This window comes from Coturnix japonica, chromosome 1 (genome assembly GCF_054131305.1).
Source record: "Coturnix japonica strain WE chromosome 1, WE-NBRP24, whole genome shotgun sequence".
NCBI classification, from domain to species: domain Eukaryota; kingdom Metazoa; phylum Chordata; class Aves; order Galliformes; family Phasianidae; genus Coturnix; species Coturnix japonica.
The window spans coordinates 71251128-71271066 of NC_140663.1; the positions used below are offsets into that span (position 1 = coordinate 71251128).

Sequence of the window (19939 nt, forward strand, 5' to 3'; positions counted from 1 at the left end):
CCTAACATCCAACCTAAATCTTCCCTCTTTTAACTTAAAACCATTTCCCCATGTCCTGCTATTATCAGCCCTTTCCAAGAGTTTACTCCCCTCCTGGGTGTAAGTTCCCTTCAGGTACTGAAAGGCTGCAATGAGGTCACCCCGCAGCCTTTTTTTCTCCAGGCTGAACAAACCCAACTCCCTCAGCCTGTCCTCATAGGGGAGGTGCTCCAGTCCCCTGATCATCTTCGTGTCCCTCCTCTGGACCCTTTCCAAAATCTCTATATCTTTTTTGTACAGAGGGCTCCACACCTGGACACAGTACTGCAGATGGGGCCTCACAAGAGCAGAGTAGAGAGGGACAATCACCTCCCTATCCCTAGACGTGTGGGTCATTGGACCCACACCAATGACGTTTGTGGAGCTTCACTTTAGATTACATCTTCCTTTGGTTCTGTGGCTCACTGGTGGCTGAAATACCCCAAGGATGCCTCCTGTACAGACATCTGCCAGCCTGGCTCTTGTGTCACTGTGATGTTATTCTACAGTGGGTAACGTATATCACTGTTGCAAGGGGTGGGATCCAGGACACCTGGATTCGGCCCACAGTTACAAGCATCAGCAGCACACACAGCCCTACCGCCCACAGCCCACGAGCCGTGGGTGTAGCTTAGCACGGGGATCTGGAGCAACCCCAGCCCCATCGACCCGCCCCACATGCGGCCTTCCGGGCTGCCCGCCTCCGCCCGGGGAGCCAATGCGAGTGTAGGGCGGGCGGGCCAGGCCTCTCCCTCGGGCTGCCGGTGGCGGATCCCAGCCATGCCCGCAGAGCAGCGGAGCCTTCCGACGGAGCGCCGTACCATGGCACAGCACAGCACCCTACTGCACCTGTTCGCCGGAGGGTGAGTGGTCCTTTGCGGCCGGCACACGGCCCCCCTGCTATAGGGAGGGACACCTGCCTTTAAACCGGGCTGCTCACAGCCCCATCCAGCCTGGCCTTGAATGCTTCCAGGGAGGGGGCACCCACAACCCGTCCACAACCCCTCCACAACCTGCTCCAGCATCTCACCACCCTCACAGTAAAGAATTTCTTCCTCTTATCCATCCTAAATGTACCCTCTGCCAGCTTAAAGCCGTTATCGAATGTGATGTAACACATCTGGCTGAGGAAATCTAGGACCTGGAAATTTCTAAAGGCTGGGAGAGTGTTCTTCAGGAGAGTGTTTCTTCTCTTCTATAGGCAGCAGTTATTATGGACAGAATCCTGGTATAGATGGAGATTAGTCTTCAAGTTATCACCATTTTCAGCTATCCAAAATAAGGTTTGATAAGTCTTTTAAGTCTGTAGTGGTATGATGCTATACTTCTTTGCTGGTATGAATCTCAGGTTATATAACCGTATAACTTTACCAGCATAAGTTACAAATATAATTGTATTTTGAATCCTGGTAGACATCAGAACTCTCTCCTAGGCAAGTATGGATCTCCTGTCCTCTAACATGTATTAAATTTTTAAAACTGGGGGCATTAAGTCTCCTCAGCCAGCTCTTTTTAATACCCTTGGTTATGGCTTTGTTCCTACTAGATTTCATTTTTTTTTGCCTTTGTTAGCATTATGCTGATGAACAGTTCAACTCTGTGTGATGAAAATGCTTCACTTTCCGTTTCTTCCGTAACAGAAGAATTTTGGAAACCTGTGTTTTTAATGCATTGAGCAGCTGTATCATCACGTGTATGATGAGACATAGTTAAGATTTCTTCTAGTTTTGAGCAACAAACTGTGGTGTAGAATAAGACTGTTGGACCCCTGCAGGAATGCAGAAGAATCAACATGGCTTCTGTAAAAGTCGTGTGACTCTTGGGTAGTTAAATAGGCTGTCTTGGTTTCCATGCTTGATTGACTCTGTTCATCCAGAGGACTAGAGCCAGAACACTCATTGCTTTGGGTTTTCTTCTGAGCCTTAGCTAAGCGCTTTCGTTTCACCTGATCCCAGCCTCCTACCACTTGCAGCTGCTGTAGAAGGTTGGTGCTGATCAGCTGCTCTGCAAGTTACGCCACTGCTTAGATCTGCAAAGGTCTTGGCAAGGCAGCACTGGTGTAATGGAGTGATGTAACTAGTTGTTGGCACTGTTAGCTGCATAAAACTTGTCTTTGAACCAATTCAGCAGCCAGATCTTTAACCCTTGGACTTTATTACAGTAGATATCCAGCCCCTTGTCTGGCTGTAGCACTCAAGTCATGCATGGCTATTCTGTGCAAATTCAGCTCAGAACGGCCTTTCAGGTACTGAACACCTTCGAGAAGAGCAAAGCTGTCAGTGGAAGGGTCTGAATGGGGAGAAGCTGAGAACTGAACATAATACTTCTTTGGTTCTGATTTGTCCCTGAGTGGCAGAAAGGGGAGGAGAGGATGCATTGTCTTTTCAGAGTTAGCAATTGATGGTACTTAAGTTCCCAAAAGAACTTCTATCTGATTAAGGTTGGGATCCTCTTTCATTAAACGAGTTGGGCTGCTGGCAAAAAATACAGATCCTGCTTACAGGCCTTGAAAACGTGGAGCTAAGTGAATTTTGGGTTGAAAGACATATGCAGGCAGAGGGGTGGGAAAGTTATGTGCTGCCATTGTCTGCTTTGGCGGGGACAAGCAGAGTGCCTGGTGATGTCAGCCAAAGACATTGCATGGAGGCCGGGCAGCAGAACTGTTTACTCTGGGAAATTCTGACTGCAAAGATCAGCAACTTTGAGCTGAGTCCCTGTGGACTTGGGACTGTTTGTCTCAAATGGTTTCAGTGCGATGCTGCCAGGAGATGACCCAAGAGAAGCCATTACTACATTGATCAATATCAGAGAGCCGGGGGTCATGTGTGACGCAGGCTGGGGGGATGTAGCCTAGAAGGGAGAGGCAGTGGAAAAGCAAGGTTGTAATTATTGCCCTGTTCCTATATGGAGGTCACCCTTACTTATAGTGTTATCTTCCAGATGTGGTGGCACAGCTGGAGCCATCCTGACCTGTCCCCTGGAAGTGGTGAAGACACGTCTGCAGTCATCTCAGCTGGCATTGCGGCCTCTCTGTCTCTCTGAGGTACAGCTGCCAGGGATGAGTGTGAGGCTGATGAACCCAACCCCACCAGCCCCTGGGGTGCTCAAGTTGCTCAGGTGAGTAGGGCAGGGTAGTGTGTGTGTGTGTGTGTGTGTGTGTGTGTGTGTGTGTGTGTGTGTTAACAACAGTGAAAGTTTGGCCATCGGGTGGAGAGATGAAAGCAGTGTTTGGGTTGAAGCTCTGGAAACAGCAAGTGCAATGATAAGTTTCATCAGAGCACAGATATATCTGCTCCTCGTAGCTGATCTGTGCTTTGAGTGCTGAGTCTGCAAGGCAGCTCTTGGATCTGTGATAAGCATTGCAGCTGGAAGATTGATCAGACTCAGAGTGATGATGTTAGGAAAAATAGGAATAAATGACTAAGAAGAGAAAAGGAGATCAAGGCAGAAGATGGTAACAGTGGAGATGAGAAGGGGATACAGCAAGATCACTGAAGAAAGAAGAGGGAGGAACAGGAGACCCTCCAGCTTCATTCTCCTGCTGATTTGTTTATTTCCTTCTATAGGACCATTCTTGAGAAGGAAGGCGTACGATCCCTGTTCCGAGGTCTGGGCCCAAACCTTGTTGGGGTTGCCCCTTCCCGGTGAGTTCCAATTCCTCAAGAATATCCTATGCTGTTCACTTCTTAAAGGACTTCCATGACAGCCATTGCTTCACATTCTGAAAGTAAACAGAATAGTCCCATTGTGCCACAGAGCCCCTCCCCTTCATACAAGCATTTCTGGGACCTTTTGGTCATAGCTGTAGGATGACTGCTGTGCGCTGAGTATAGGTAGTATCTAATGTCACATTAGACAAACTTGTGCTGAGAATAAAGTTTGGACTGATGCACTACAGCAGTGCTTCTTGTATGTGAGCTGTAACCTCTACTGCATTTCTTTCCAACCAGGGCTATATATTTTGCTGCCTATTCTGGTGTGAAGGAAAGGCTCAATACTGTCCTTGTGCCAGAGTCCAAGAAAGTACACATGCTATCAGCAGCCTGTGCAGGTGAGCCTCTTCTTTCTCAAACCAGAGCTAAGCAGTCCTTCTGCTTATGAGTGTAAGCAGGTTTCAGCCTTTTCAGCATTGATGCTGCCTTCTGAAGCTTTGTTTCCCCACATTTGGAGCAGCAATTAAAGTGTTTTCTCATTCTTCATCTTAGGCTTGCTTCTTCAGTTCATAGATCTAGTATTTTCCACTCCTGCTGCTGTCAGGAAAAGAGCTTCATTCATGTGTGTGTGGGGAGAATGTAGCATGTAGTGTGCACACTTCACAGGATCGTGTCTATTGAGATCTTAAACAAAACATCTCTAACATTCTTTAATTCTTGCAAGTTTCTTGTTTCCTGTCTACTGTAGCAGGGTTATGTGGAAGGTAGAGTTGCTAGTTATCTTCAGGGTGAGGGAAGAAAAGGGAAGTCAGGTAGTCTGCTATCTAGTTGTCTCATCTCCTGTGGGAGCTCAAGGTCACTCTCAAATTGTAAAGTAATGCAGCTTTCCAGGCAGAATTCAAGGAGCTGACAGATCAGCAGCTTTTCCCAAACTGTCAGTGAGGTCCTGGTGCTCATTGTTCTGTTCCTTTTCTGTTCTCCAGGCATTGCCTCTGCCTCACTCACCAACCCCATCTGGTTGGTGAAAACCAGGATGCAGCTGGAAGCCAGGTAAGGCAGATGAGCTGTGCAGAACCACTCAGGACTGGTTTGGGTATGGGGTTGGCTCATCAGAACAGAAATCTTCAGAGCACACTGGGGAAGAGTCATCCAGCTGTGTTCAGAACTGTATTTTGGTCAGTGGAGCAGTATGTCATTCTCGCCTTCACTCCTCACTTTTGCCTTTACAGGGTGAAGGGAGAGTTGGGCAGTAATGCCCTCCAGTGTGCCATGCATGTGTACAGGACTGAGGGCCTTCACGGATTTTACCGTGGAATCACAGCCTCCTATGCTGGAGTGTCGGAGACCATCATACACTTTGTCATCTATGAAGAGCTGAAACAGCATCTGAGAAATGGCCATCATTCCCTTTCGACACCATTCACACTTTCGGCAAACAGCCGTGACTTTTTTGGACTAATGGGAGCTGCTGCTGTCTCCAAAACATGTGCCTCATGCATTGCATATCCACACGGTGAGTGAATCTGTTCCCCTTCCTTTTGCTCCACTTGACAGAAGATGCCGTGCCTGTGAGATCATTCTGCTAATATAGTTTCCCTTCTTGTCTCTCCAGAGGTAATTCGAACGCGGTTGCGAGAAGAAGGGTCACGGTATCGTTCCTTTATACAGACTCTGCAGCTTATAGTCCATGAAGAGGGACCCTTGGCTTTATACCGAGGGCTCCTGGCCCACTTGATCCGCCAGATCCCCAACACAGCCATCATGATGGCTACCTATGAACTAATTGTACGTTTGGCACCTCCTACCTTATAAGCACACTGTAGCACTTGGCTGAGGTGGCTAGAGAGATGACAGTCCCATAGCCCATAGACTTGGTCTTTTTTCATGGTCCAAGAGGTGATGCTTTTTGTTATACACTGGGGCTGGTCAAGCATAGCGTTCTCAGGACACAAGAGTATTTCATCCATATTTTTTTTGCTCCGGTGTGTGCAGTGTTGCCTTTCTTCTTTCTGGAGACTTGAATACTTCCAGTGCTTCAAAATGTCAGGGCACTGGTTTGACAGTGCCTGCTCTTAGCTCCCTATACAAGACAAAGACGTGAGACTTACTGGAAAAGAGATGAAGGAGAAAGCATACGCATACTTGAGCCTCAGCATCCCTGCACCATCTGGACCCAGTAACAACCAAATGTGGGCACAAATACACATAATAGGGTTCAGACATCTTGAGAACATTGCAGCAAGCAGAGACCTTATGCTGAGACCTTTCATATCCTTAGGGGGAGCTCTTTCACTCTTTATCTGTTGTGATGTCCTCCTGCCCTTGAGGATTCCTCAACCTTGGTTACCAGCAGACATCTTATTGCAGAATCTTCCTGTGGGTCCTCAACATGTTGCAGCCATTGCCTGAGGAAGAGACAGGCAGTTGGCAGCTTCCTTTCCTCCTGCTGGATCTGAAGAGTTGGAGCGAATGGCTCAAGGGAAGAAACACAACTTGCTATGAAGCACTACCCTGATAACTTATGCTACTATCCTCACAGCCCTGTCTTGTCCATGCCTGATCTTTTTGTGTCCCCTCCTTTCCTGAGTAGCAGAAGGAGGAGAACACCTACTTCCCTCACAAGTGCTGGGGCTGTCCTGCTATAAGCTGAAGTCCCTGATGTGAAATGCACTCTTCTATGCTTGTAAAGAAAGTGGATCATGTAAAAAGGTGGATGAAGCTGAGCATTTAGCCTGTTGCTGTTGATGCAAGCCTTTCTGTTTATCTGCAATCAAGACTTTCCTGCATATGTTATGTTTGCCTGTGGTAATGGGATGGGATGCCTTCTGTGCTCCTCTGTGGGTTCATATCCCGGTATACTGAGAAAAGCCATGTTGTCTTTTCAAAGCAAATATTTTGAGTCTCAAAAGGGTAAGAGGAAGAGATGGAGCAATTAAAACAACACATCCCCAAGATAAGGCAATAACATTGATAAATACATGGTCAGGACAACCACCAGTCTTATATTAGTGGCTACACAGATTTTCACAATTTAGAGTGGAAAAACTGCAGAAGCCCTGAACCTTTTATTTGAAATCCATTTATTTTAAAATCCACTTTGCTTCCTCATCCTTCTTACCATCATTCGTTTAGTTCAGGAGTATCGGCAACTTTACAAAGTGGCACAAGCTGCAGTGTTCTGGTTGAGGGGATTTTTGTTCGTTTGTTTGTTTTGTTTTGCATGAAATGAGAATAAACCTCAACAACATTGAAAAAATATACAATATATATATATATATATATATATAATATCTGGGGAGGGGTTGTGAGAGACCCCGCTCTGAGCCATAGGGCCGGCTCCTCTTTCCACGTTTCTGTTCTTTCCTAGCTCCTCCTTCCTCATCATAGTTTGATCTGTGCCACGGTCATGTGCAAGTGCCCAAATATGTGCCTCTAGAGAGCCAAATGGGGGGGGTCAATCATAGGGAATGTCCACAATGAGAATGGCAGAAGACGAAGGAACGTGGGAAGCAAAAATGACACGAGGGAGAACATGTACAAGGTGGGGAGAAAAAGGAAGGTAAAGACACCTCCTCCTCCCAGTCGTATGTTTCAGAGGATCCATTGGACAGATGTTTTAAAGCTGCTAATAGCGGTGAGCACTGTCATTTTTGCCAGTGATGTGCCGATCTTCCATGTCATTGCTGTCTGGGGAGTCAGGTGTCTCCAAATCACTGCTGTCATCATCTTCTTCCATGTCCTTACCTGCTCTGCCCTCACAGTTTTCTGCAGCCCTCTCCTGGCAGCCCTGGTAGGACTGGAGAGACAAGACTATCATAAGAGAAAGGTTCTGGCAGCCCAGCTGTACCCCCCAGCCCAGGTTCCTGTGACTACTCCTCACCTCCATGGGGTTCACTATGATGGTGAGGGCTGAGTCGTCCCAGAACAAGTCGCTCTCTTTGCTGCCGGTACCTGCGTGTCCCTCTGTGGCACCCCCAGGGACTTCTTGCCCCATTCCCTGTCGGTGCAGTGAGTGGATGCGCAGGATGCCCAGGATCACCAGGAGCGCCAGGAAGCCCACGCACACCACAATGATGACAGTGGCTGCACTGGGGACCACTTTGGAGGAAAAAAGAAAAAGGAGAACGTGTGTTTACAGTCTCACATAAATATGTTTCTGACCTGACCCACACCCACCCTGACTCCTCAGATAACCCCCTTTTCTGGAAAAAAGATGCACAAATGAAATACTACCAGCTTACAGTTGTTCCTATTAGACCTTCTCAGTTAAGAGATTTCAGACTGTTGCTGTATCAAGAAAGCAAAATTCCAGAGGAGGGGGATTGTTGCATTAAGCTCTAAGGCAGGGTTTGACCCATAATGCAGACCATTTTCTAATGAAGGGTGAGACAACAGTGTAAGAACTCAATGAAACTCATGTATGGAGGCTGAAAGGAATCCCCTGCTCAAAGTTTTAACAGAGTATCAGAAAATAAACATCCCAACCTAAGAGAACAAAACCAAAAGGCGCGTTACATACTAGGGTTGTTATGGGTGCTTGCCAAGCTGTGGCCAGATAGCTCTGGGGGTAAATGATGGCCTCGGTGTATAAACTGCTGAGAATTCAGCATATGGTTAGGATGAGCAGCTTGGTTCATGCTGTGGAGGACGTTCATCTGCAGAAAGACCAGAGAGAGAAATATTCAGCCCTGTGTTCACTGTGATAGTCTACACTGGATGCATTTCTGTTCATAGTGCATGCATAAACACCCATGTGTGCATGCATTGATTTTGTACCTCAACAGAAAACTCATTGCTGGAATAACGTCCATTCATCTCCGTGCAGGACAGGTGGAACTTCCTCTCATAAAGAGCAGCGCCACGGTTGATGTGGTATGAGACCTGGCGTAGTATTTCCTCGTAAACTGCAATGCTCTCTACCCCTGAGTCCAAGAAGAGAGAATTGGAGCGGTATCAAAGAGCTCCTACTTAAAAATCATTTGGCATCACAACTAGGAGCTACAGAATAATCCAAGGCTGGGTTCATAAACCCAGCCAAATATTGGAAAGGACCAGAAATGGAGCTGTCTGTGGTGAAAGCCCAGTTTGCAGTGCTAAGGCACGTGGAAGGGAAGGTGTCTGTTAAATTCTGTAGTGTATATAAGCAACACATCAGTTCACAACCTGGGGGATATGCATTCTCCTAGTATGCCGTGCAAAATACTACTGGCATCTAAGAACATAAGACCCTATGGGAAATGGGGGTAAGTAAGGAGGAAGTGTGATACAAGCCTGAAGCAGAGCTCAGACACCATGTCCTAGCACTGTGTTCTGGAAGAGTAGGCTTCCTAAAGGAAACAGCCTGGGACTTCAAAAGCCAGGAGTTCAGCGAATGGTTGTCTCACAAAGTACACCAACACATTGGGTTAAGTGTCCCCCCAGTGATGCCTGATAGACAGTGAAAGGGGCATAAATAGACAGCTGCAGCCAAGGAGAGGACATACCTGTGATAGTGAGGTAGGCAGAGGTGTTTACGAGCTCCAGGCCCCGCTGTTGCAGTAATGCCCCATCCAAGAGCAGATATTCCCTCTCTGGGTCCAAGTCATCTCCTACCAATGAGATCTCGCAGCCATCCAGGTTGTGTACAATCTCATCTGACATACGTGTGTCTGTCACTGAGAGGCCAAGGGAAAGAAGACAGGGCCACAAAACCAGTCAGCCATGAACAAAGGCAGGCATGAGAGTGATACTCACTTAAAAGAACTTATAAGGAATGGCTTCTCTTTCTCTGGCTAGCACTTACCTTGAGTAAAATCACCATTGGTCTATTTACTTGTTGGATGAGTCCCCTCTGGTCCTAATTACTTTATTTATGCACATGAGAAAGTCTTATATTGTAGATCAGCATACTGTTATGGGACTGGCTCATGGTAACACAGCTGTAAGGACTGTTGGCAATGGCAGTGTTAAAACTATGAGCAATTGTACCATATATTCCCAGATCTTGAGTGCTTTTGAAAGCTTTCTCTCCTCACAACTGCTGTTTTGAAGACTAATTGCTTTCAGCAGGGCAGAGACCAACCTTCTCTACATCAAGAAGCTAAAGCTGCTAATCATCAAACTATGAGCAAAAATATCCTGTTAGCAGAGGAGATACAATTTAAGTGAAAGGATGTGGAGCATGTAGCGTAGAGAAGTAATATGAGGGAGGGAACTGAGGGAAAAGATAATCAAGGCGTAAGGAAACTAACTGGGGAATTCATAGGAACAAGTGATGCAGAAAGAGATCACAGAAACACAGAATATCCTGAGCTGGAAGGGACTCACCAGAGTCATCAGTTCCAACTCCTGACTCTACAGAGAGTAAACTAATTGTTGAACTATATTATCTACAAGCATTGCCCAAATGCCTCTTTAATGCTGACAGGCTTGAGGCCATGACCACTGCCCTGGGGAGGCTGTTCCAGTGCCCAACCACCCCCTCAGTGAAGAACCTTTTCCTAATACCCACCCTGACCCTTTCTTGTATAGTTTGGGAAGGGACAAGAAATAAGGGAAGTGGGAAAAAGTGCAGGAGTGGAGAGAGAACAGCCAGGAAGGACATCTGGTGATGGGTTCAATAAAGGGAAATGTAGGTAAAATGTCAAGGGGATTAGGAATGAGTAGCACAGGAAAAGGAGAAGAGAATGAGGCAAGGAAATTGGATGGATTGAAAAAGTACAGGGAGGAGCAGAAAGGGATAAGAACTGATTAGCCTACATATTAACAGACAATGTCTTGCTTCTGTATTTGTAAACTCTCTCCCGTTTCGAGTACAACTATGAGCTCTACTTCCTCTGCAGAATAGCAGCTTGCAGGTCTTTCTATTTTGTCTCTACTCCTCCCTGTACTCTACTCACCAGTACCATGCCAATTCTCATCCTTCTTGGCCTCCACCTGGTGAGAAATAGAGCAGGTGATCTGCAGGTTGGGGAAAAGGGGAACTCCATCAGGAGCCTCAAAGTCTGATGCAGGATGAGCAAAGTGGGCAGTGCCACTCAACAGGATCTGGGGAGCGTCAGGCTGTAGCACGACAACATAACCTTCCACATCAGGAATGGAGACACATGATTCTTCACTGAAACACCTGAGGGAGAGAAACAGAAAGCATCAGAATTAGCCCAAGTTTCCACCAACCTAGACAGAAGTGCTGCTTTATCTACTCACTTGACAGTAGTAGTGAGCCTGAGCGGCCGGACTCCAGGAGTAGCAAAGCGCAGTGAATTCATGTAAGCCACATGCTGGATAGCATGGTTGAAAGTTTCCACATCATCACCCTCCAAAGTGAGCAAGGACTGAGAGGGGTTCACATGAACCTACAGGTGAACAAGAAGAAAATACTCGGGATTTCTTAGCAAACGTCAACACCCTAGGCTAAAACAGACACAAAGGAGAAAGGCAGGGAGCTATCTGAGGTGGCAGAGCAGGCAAAGTCCAGGGAAGCAAGGCTAGGGAGGAGAGTGGAAGAGACCCATGCAAGTTGGGCAGATGGGCATACCTTCATCCCTTTGCCCAGACTGTCGAAGTCACTGTAATCAAGCCCCTCACGGCAGGCATACAGGCATTCAATAACCTCCCGGCTCTCCAAGCTACCAGGGCGCACAGTGAAGCCAGCCAAGTAACCATGGAAGTAGTGGTGTATCAACAGAGGATCTCCTGAGGGAAACATGGGACGTGGAGGGTGTGAGAGACATGGTGAGGAAGAAAACAAAGACAACAGAAAAATGTGAGGGACGCACAGTTGCTAAGGTAGACAGAGACGGAGGGGTGAATGGAACATGGAAGAGCAAAGACAACGAAAGCAACAGTGTGAGGTACATACAGATGTTAGGAGAGGTAGGAGAGAACAGAGGGGTGCACAGGACATGGAAAAGCAAAGATAACAAAAAGATAAAAAAAAGATACTGCAGATGATATATTTTCTTAATTTCAGATGGAGGAAAGACCAACAGAAAGACCAGGGTAGTGATAGGGTAGGTAGCATAGAGAAGTTTCTGCCACAGCGCTGAATGCCAGGGAACAATTTCTTGTCCCCTTCTCACTCCTGCTGAGGGCTTTTAAACCAACTGTATGTTCCACAGATAGTTAGGGATGAGGTGACATCTCCTGATGTCTCCAATGGCTACTGTGTTCTTCAGAGACCAGCTTTAATGACCAGACATGAGGACACTTTCTCCACATGAAAAGCATACTCTATCTCTCAAAGCAGGATGTAGTCCTACCAGTATTTTCATGCTCTACCAACATCAAGGTATCAAGGATCAATCTGCCAGAAAATAAGGGATTTCCTCCCAAGATGGTGGGAGGTGGATGGACAAGATCAAGGAGCTGCATGAGGAAGGCACCATGCAAGAAGTGATATAGTCATGCACAGTGAAGAGAAGAGAATCACCCTCTTCCTTTTCCCTACCTCGTACGGTATCAGTGGAATTCTCATTTCCTTTGATTTTCTCCTTGTTTTTCTCCTCTGCAAAAGGAGAACAAGCAATTACACATCGGAGGAGGACAGTTACAGGATCAGGGAGGTAACTACATAAGTGTCTGCATCAGCCAGCACTAGACAAAGGAACAGCTCTGGACTCATGCAAAGCAGTGCACCCTTCAGCCCTAGAGATAGCATTCCACAGATGACAGAGTGGTGTCCCTTTCAGGAAGGGATTGATGAGACTGTATCTAATACAAGAAGAAAGTATAGGGTTTATTTTTCCTCCTTTCCCAACAATCTATCCTAGGAATTAAGTGATTTCCATTTATGGAGCACAGTCCTTGCCATGTTCTGAGCATCCCTTTGAAACTCAGGCATAGAACCAGTTTTAATCTAGTAGTGGCCTAACAATGTTCCCAATCTGATCTTTATCCTCCAATCCACTTCTGTACAGAATGGATTGTAACTTCTCTGTATAGAACCTCACAACACACAAATCACCATCAATACACTCAGCAGCATAAATAATATCCCAGTTCTTTGGTGAAGAGCTTTGATAGAAAGGCCATCACCAGAATGATGTCTAGAGTTTCAGCTCTCCACTGCATGAACTCTAGTTAACAATCACATGTTCTACTACTGATGCACAGGCAGCTGCCATTGACACTCAAAACCAAGCTATTACTATCACAGCATAGTATTATGGCTTAGTTCATATAGAGGGAAGGAACCACAATGGTTTTGGTGCCAAGGAGAAAAGATGGCTGTGATGTATTTTGCATGATTTAGTGATAGACTTGCTGTCTATTTTTCACCTCTTCTGGCTTTCTCTTCACTTCCATTTGCCTGTACGAGAAGAGCAAGGCTCAGGGAGTGAGCACTCACCGGCCCAGCAGGCTCCAATCATGAGTGAGGGTTCTGGCCGTGGGGGATGAATGAGGCCATTGTCATGGATGAGAGCAGGGTCATAAGATACACCATCCACGTAGAGTGTGACAGTTGGAAACTCAAGGTTGAGGGCATAATGGTGCCATTCATCATCACAGACCTGTGGCAGAGAGCAGAAGAAGGGGTGAGCAAGGGGAAGGAACAGAGATAACACTGGAAGGAGGTTAACGCTTCCTCACCTGCTCAAGCTTCCAGAGGAACTTCACAGGTCTTGCACTCTCCAGCAATGGCCAGTAGAGGAAAGCAATTCGGCAGCCATGCACAGACAGAGTGTAATGCGAGTAGCCATCCTCTGCCAGGGGACAAACGCAAGGCATTATGCATCACACTTAAAAGCACCCTTACTATCCGGACCCCAAAAATACCATGACTGGAACTCAGCACTCAGTGGGTTTGAATGCTTCCAGAAGAAGCTATGAGGAGGGCCCTGCTCTGGGACATGGGGATTTCCACCTGCAGGGACCATGCTTTCTAACAAGTCAGTGTCACCTCCCCAGGGAAAGTGTCTCACCGCTCTGCACTGTACTGCAGATCACTGTCTCCTCTTCCCGCCTGCCCTTGCTGGGCACCACAGCATGTTTCATCCACACAGACAGGGTGAAGTGGTCACTCAGCCCCTCGTGGGCATTCAGCCCATTCATGACGGGTACTTGGGCAGCCTGGCTGCCGTTGAACCAGTAGATGAGGCTGCTGTCCTGGCTGTAGTGCACTGAGAGCCGTGCAGTCCAGTTGGCTGTGGGGCTAGGCACAGGCAGCAAGTCAATCTCTCCTGAGGCAGCACCTACCAAGAACAGAGGGAGTCAGAAGTCAGGAGCACAAAAGTCTGGGGACTGGGGCACAGAAGAAAAGGGTGGTACAGGTCTTGTAATATCCCAGAGAGAGGAAGGGATATTGCTCTAAATCCCTTCAGGGAAATGGGTAGGAAAGAATCAATTCACCACAGAGTTTGCGTAGTGATTTCTCAGAGTAGTTATCCCGGTCACAGCCCTTAGCCACATGGTTTGTCTGCAGCTCCACCATGGCCTGAATATTCCACAGGGGCTCATCACAGGTCTCCAGGTGAATGGTGGGAAACAGAGCGAGGCTGCCTGCACCTGGTGTGTACTCAATCCTCTTGTTCCAGCCTAGCGGAGAAGCGTGAGAGAGAGACGGGTTAGGTCCTGCCAAGGACCCAATGCCAGAAAACTTGGTGCACAGAAGCGGCATCTATATACCAGCCCATAAACAAAGAGATTTTTGGGCCTTTCAGCATTGAAAATCAACTTTACACAACTGGCATCAGTGCAAGGGAAAACTTCCTGAAAGCACAGATAGTCCACATTCTCATCTTCTATAGCTAGTGTCAATGCAGCATCCCTCTCTTGATTTTCAACCTCTCTTTATAAGGCTGAGTAGATATTTAGCTGTGTTGAGTTCTCCTTAATTCTACTGATGTAAATCAATTTGTAAACACACAGCACCTCTGGAAAAAGCAAAGTCCTCAAGATGAGCAGCCCCCAAAGCAATCCACATCTGCCCCATTCCTGGTGATGTTTAAAGCCAGGTTAGACAGGCTCCTGAGCAGCCTGATCTAGTGGGGACAGTCCAGCCTGTGGCAGGGGTATTGGAACCTAGATGATCTCCCAACCCAAGCCATTCTGTTACTCTGTGATTCTATGAATACAATTTATGACCCTTATCAAATATGAAAAAGTTCACAGTAATCTAGGGAATAATTTTCCTCTGTTAGAACTGCCTTCTAGTAGCTTTGTGATACCTTAGATGCAGTCACTGGTTTGGTGTCAGAATGTAACCATACATGTGTATACAAATTTATATACATACATACAAATATTTTGAATAAGTAGGACTGAGTTGATTGACATAAAGGGAAGACACGACTGTGTCTGGAAGTTTCATACCCTGCCAGCTGGGCTTGCAGGTGGGTTTCACCTGGATTTCCACTTCAGCATCATCAGATGCCCGCTTTTTTCCACAGTCATAGGCTGTTACTGTGAATTTGTAGAGACGATCTGCACTGTACTGAAGTTTCTCCGTGTTTTCAATGTTTCCTGGTTAGCAAAATACATAAATCAATGGAGAAGAAAGTCTCCTCATACACTTTGCTTCTAAAAACAACTCTGCTTTTTATCAGCTATAGAAACATCCAAAAAGAGGCTGAGTTCTCCCACAGTGCCACTCTGTAATATGCAGTAGCATCCCACAAAATGGCTGCTGTGTCTCTGCACAAGGACAGAGAGATTAGAAGTGCTAGAGGAACCAAAGCACACGTATCCCCCAGCTCTGCCAGCAAACGGGATTGGAAGTGAGAGAGCAAAGCACAAAAGGGGAAGTGCACTCGTGGTAGGCTTAGATTCTTACCATCATTGTCAATCAGGAAGGGAATATTGGGGGTCAGGATCTCGTAGTAACAGATCTGGCTGTACTGTGGTGAGCAGTCTCCATCAATGGCCTCCACACGCAAGATGCGGTCATACAGCTTTCCCTCGGTCACTGCCACACGGTACAACTTTTCCACAAAGACAGGAGCAAACTCATTCACATCATTGACTCGAACATGCACTGTGGCCCTGCGGCAGAGAAACATCAATAAGAACTGATTAGCTGATTAGGAGCCATACACCACATAGATTTTAGAGTAAGTAACTTTGTGTATCAGACTGACTTCAAGATATCAAAGGCAAGAACATGTAAAAAGATTGGGGTTTCAAAACAGCGGTGCTCACATACAAAAGCTTGCATGGTGGTTTTCCATCCCAGAGAAAAAGGGTGTTAATGTAACCTGGATCTTTTCCCTATGTACAGCAATGTAAGGCATCACCAGACTCAGCAGGCAAGCAGCCCTTGCTTCTGGTGTATTAACTCGTGTGACTCACCTAGTGAACAGGACCATCACCATTTTGTTTGAGTCTTATTCACATGCTGAGTTATAGCATCAAGACTAGAGAATAATAATTATGGCAACAGGAAGAGCTCCCACTGTGTTCTTCATTTGCACTTCTGTGACAGATGACGTTTTGTAACATGCAGCTACTTACTTGTGTGATTTTTTAGTGTTGGCTCCATCAGGTCCTTCTCCACAGTCATAAGCTTGGATGGTGAATGTGTGCTCCTTATGTGCTTCACAATCCACTGGTTCCTTGGCTCGGATCAGCCCCTCACCTGTAGCTTTATCCAGTATCACAGCTTCGAAGGGCACCCCTGCCCCATGTATCCTGAAGCCACAGATCTCACCTGGAAGGAAGAGGAGAATGAAGAGGACTGAGTAGAGTACAATATGCCTCCTTACTTCCCACTGCCATGTTTTATTCCTTTCTCACTTACACTCTCCTTTCTCCCTCATTATCACCTCTCATTTTGGAGCCGTTCTGATTCACTATGAATTTCCCCTATCAGTTTACAGCCAATAATGGTTTAGATTGCCCTCTACCGGAGACCATCCCCATGAGAAGTCTCGCCCAGCACCAAGAAAAGCTGGAGGTTACAGGTTAAAACTGTACGTGTTAGAGCTCTACATCCAAGCATTGCTTAGTTTGCCTCTCCATCCCACAGGAAGGCAAAGCAGGTTGTGCATTTCAAACAGACATCCAAAACACGAAGCTCCATGATGTCTCATCCATCCCACACAGGATACGTACATTTCCTTTGGGAGTTACAGATAAGATCACCTAAATCCTGGCCCACAGGACCCCTTTTCCTCTCCCTGGGGCTGTTGGAGGTTGCAGAAGTGCAGCACCTGAGGCACAGTCTAAGCAAGTGCTAGGAATACAAACCTCAAAAAAGCATCAAAGCATCATCTGTGCTTTCAGGGACTTGTGCTTCTGGTGAGGGATGTGGAACAGCCCTAGAAGTGTGCCCTAGCAGCTTCCTTCAGACCTCACAGACACAGAGCTGTGCATGTGATCTTTGAAAATAGCAGAATTGCGTCAAAAAGTAGCTGGCTCCACCCTCAGTTCCTCTTATAAGGGAAATAGCTCAGAGGATCCTAAATCAAGCTATGCCCAAATTGTCTGCAGACTACACCAGGGACCTTCTCTAGAACAAGGTTTAGAGGCAATCATTTCCTAAACAGAAACTAGTATGGGGATAAATGTATTCCTGCCTCTGCCTCCCTGGAGATCTCTTCCTGATCCCAACCTCCCCAGAGCTGGCACCAACCTACCTGCATAGCGCAGAGGAGCATCTTTGTCCAGTGCAAACAGCGGCGGGTTGAGCAGGACTGTGTTGTCATTCTCCATGACGATGCCCTGATATTCAGCTTCAATCCAGGGTTTGTGCTTATTTGCTGAGGTGAGTTTGGGTAAGGGATTGAGGATGGGAAAGTATTAGCCAAACTGATAGGCTCAGTAGAAAAAAGCAGAGTATCACGCAGCAGCATTTAGCAACCACCCCTCCCCACCTTCATCTTTAGAATAAAGGCTAAGAGAGACTGGGAAGAGGAAACCATATTTCTTCCATTCTATTCTACCTCTCCTGGTAGAAACATCATGTTCCTTCTCAGCTCCTCAGTACTCTCTTGTTAGAAGCATGTAGAGGGATATTTGTGTACCATGGAAGCTGGGATAGTATAAAAAAAATGAAATCAAGAGGGACAAGTATTCTGATTCTGGAGAGAGATCCCAAATGCTAAATACTTTAGATCACTGAAGTCGTAAGTAAAGGATCCAGGAGACATCTTCCCTTGGGGTGTCCCCGGAAGACAAGAGCTGCATTCATCCATTATCATTCAAGTCTTCCACCCTCTGTACAAGGGCAAGGATCCACACGTGTGCCCCCAGCTACACATCCAGTCAGCCACCCCGCATGTAAAACAAATTGCTGAGCCCCTTGCTTTCTCCTTCCCCACTCCATGGTGGGCACCATATTCCTTTGGCCCCTCCTTGCTGTTCCATTGGCTGTAGCCCAGCCAGGCTTGGCATGGAGGCAGCAGCCAGCCGGAGGCTCTGAAAAATGTCACAGGCCCAGAAATAGCAAATTAATCTTTATCACATAGGCTCCAGGGCAGGGAAAAGGAGAAATAAAGGAGGGAAAGGGCGGAGGGGAGAGAAGTAAAATCGTTATAAATGAAGAACCCCTCCCCCATGCCCACTCCCTGCCAAATGGGCCTCAGAGATTATATTACGCGTCCTAGTTACAAACCCCATTCCCAGATAATCCCCCCCCTCTCCCACCCTCTGGAGAGCAAGATTTATTACAACCAAGCGACACTGTGCACACAGCATGGCTCAGAGCTGGTAGAGAGCAGGATACAGAGACTCTCCCCTCAAGGGCACTACTTCCAATATGTGAATTCATCCTCTGCAGCACACACCACCATGGCGGTTGTGTCGACTCAAGAGGGACAACATCCCCTGTGATTTATTGCCTTTTCTGTACTTCAGCACCTAGGGGTGCTGCTGGAGCTGGGTGGGCCAGTGGTGGAACAGCAGTCTGAGTGGGGATGCACCAGTAGGCAGAGCAGGCAGACCCAGCCAGGTGTGGGCTGGCATTTCTCTTCCACCGTATCGATTAAGATTATAAAGCGCTGCGTAGGAAATCCAGAAAAATATCCACCTTGCTCAGTATGCAGGAGGAATCCTCCCTGTGTACAACAATCCGTGTTTTGCCCCATCCCTCCATTGCCCTCGCCACATCCTACTGTGTCAGTCCCAGACTGCACACCTCTCTGATGTGGTAGGAACCCATAACTACCAATGCTAAATACGCCCCGTTGCTGGGGTAACGAGCTGGTGGGTGAGAAAGAAATCTTTTCTGCTGCATCCACCTGCACCTTGGGAATCACCAATTTGATTTCTTAGAAAATGATTTCTTGGGGATTAGAGATACATTTGGGGGTTATTTATAGGATGCAGACTCATACCGTCTTCAAGAAAACTCCTGTAAAGCTGAAATCGGTTGCCAAGGACGTGTACGTGTTTCGGAGTGTAAATTCACAAAGAGAGAAAATACAGACCATGAGGGGCCTGGCTTTACAACTGGTCCCAGCAGCACCAGAGCAGCACAAATAAATGCCCCTGCTTGTACCGGCACACACAGAGCATCGTGCTGCACCCTGCTTGTAGCCCCCACCCCTCCCCAAGCACAGCAAGCACACCAAGCTGCCGCATCCCCGATGGCCCCTGCAGCCCTTGCACGTTTCGGGTTCTCCCACCCCAACAGATGCTTATCTTCCCCTGGATCCATGCAAATGGATCTCTTGTGCCCGTGGCTGCAGCCCCAGCTCTAGTAACCTACATCTTTCCCCTTCACTTTGTGTGTTCTGAGAACATCTGCATGCAACGTGCTGGAGCTGCAGCATTTGGGTTTGGTCTTTCTTTTTCCTTTTTCTTTTTTTCTTCTTTTTATTTTTTTTCCTATAAAGCACTGTTTTATATAAGCCACCTGCACAGATAACACGTAGCCGCTGTATCGTTTCCTACTGACATATTCTAGACGCATGGGCTGGAATGAAAAGATGGAGATGGGGGATGTGACTCTGTGGAGGTGCAACACACTCCCTCTCGGCGTGCTACGGGAGAAGAGCTGAACGCACACGGCAAGAGCTGTCACAAAGCGAGCCGAGCGGGTGGAAAGGGGGCAAATGAGAAGGGGATGTTAAATCAAAGGCTCACCTTTGTTGGGGCAGCCGCCGGGCAGCGCGGCCCATAGGCACAGCAGCGGCAGCAGGACGGCAGCGCGGGGCCGACGGCCTCCCATAGCGGCGGCGGCGGCGGCTGCGGCTGCTGCTCCCGTCCCGCCCGGCGGTGCTGGACAGCGGCGGGCCCGGCCCGGCCCACGCCCTCGCTCGGCGGCTCGGAGGCTCCGGCGCGGCCCCGCCCCGCCACTGCAGCATGACGTCACGGGCCGGGGCTGCGGGAGCGGCGGCTCCTGCTGCGGG

The 19939-nt window shown here is 47.5% G+C and overlaps 2 protein-coding genes across 2 annotated transcripts; one reads left to right on the forward strand and one right to left on the reverse strand.

Annotated features, from left to right (window-relative positions):
- The first annotated feature begins 628 nt into the window (after positions 1–628).
- On the forward strand, positions 629–6929 carry LOC107318580 (solute carrier family 25 member 33-like). The gene is made up of 7 exons (XM_015872584.3): positions 629–881; positions 2959–3135; positions 3585–3662; positions 3969–4069; positions 4655–4721; positions 4901–5184; positions 5284–6929. The coding sequence occupies exons 1-7, from the start codon at positions 697–699 to the stop codon at positions 5481–5483; spliced, it is 1092 nt and encodes a 363-aa protein (XP_015728070.2). The 5' UTR covers positions 629–696; the 3' UTR covers positions 5484–6929.
- On the reverse strand, positions 6735–19814 carry CLSTN3 (calsyntenin 3). The gene is made up of 18 exons (XM_015872572.2): positions 19674–19814; positions 17225–17347; positions 16101–16296; positions 15424–15632; positions 14964–15113; positions 14001–14186; positions 13574–13843; positions 13242–13354; positions 13000–13162; positions 12100–12156; positions 11188–11345; positions 10857–11005; positions 10550–10776; positions 9155–9325; positions 8448–8593; positions 8191–8326; positions 7552–7769; positions 6735–7467 (listed from the first exon to the last, which is right to left on the reverse strand). Exons 1-18 carry the CDS (start codon positions 19756–19758, stop codon positions 7297–7299), a joined length of 2928 nt encoding a protein of 975 aa, XP_015728058.2. The 5' UTR covers positions 19759–19814; the 3' UTR covers positions 6735–7296.
- Between the last annotated feature and the right edge of the window lie 125 nt (positions 19815–19939).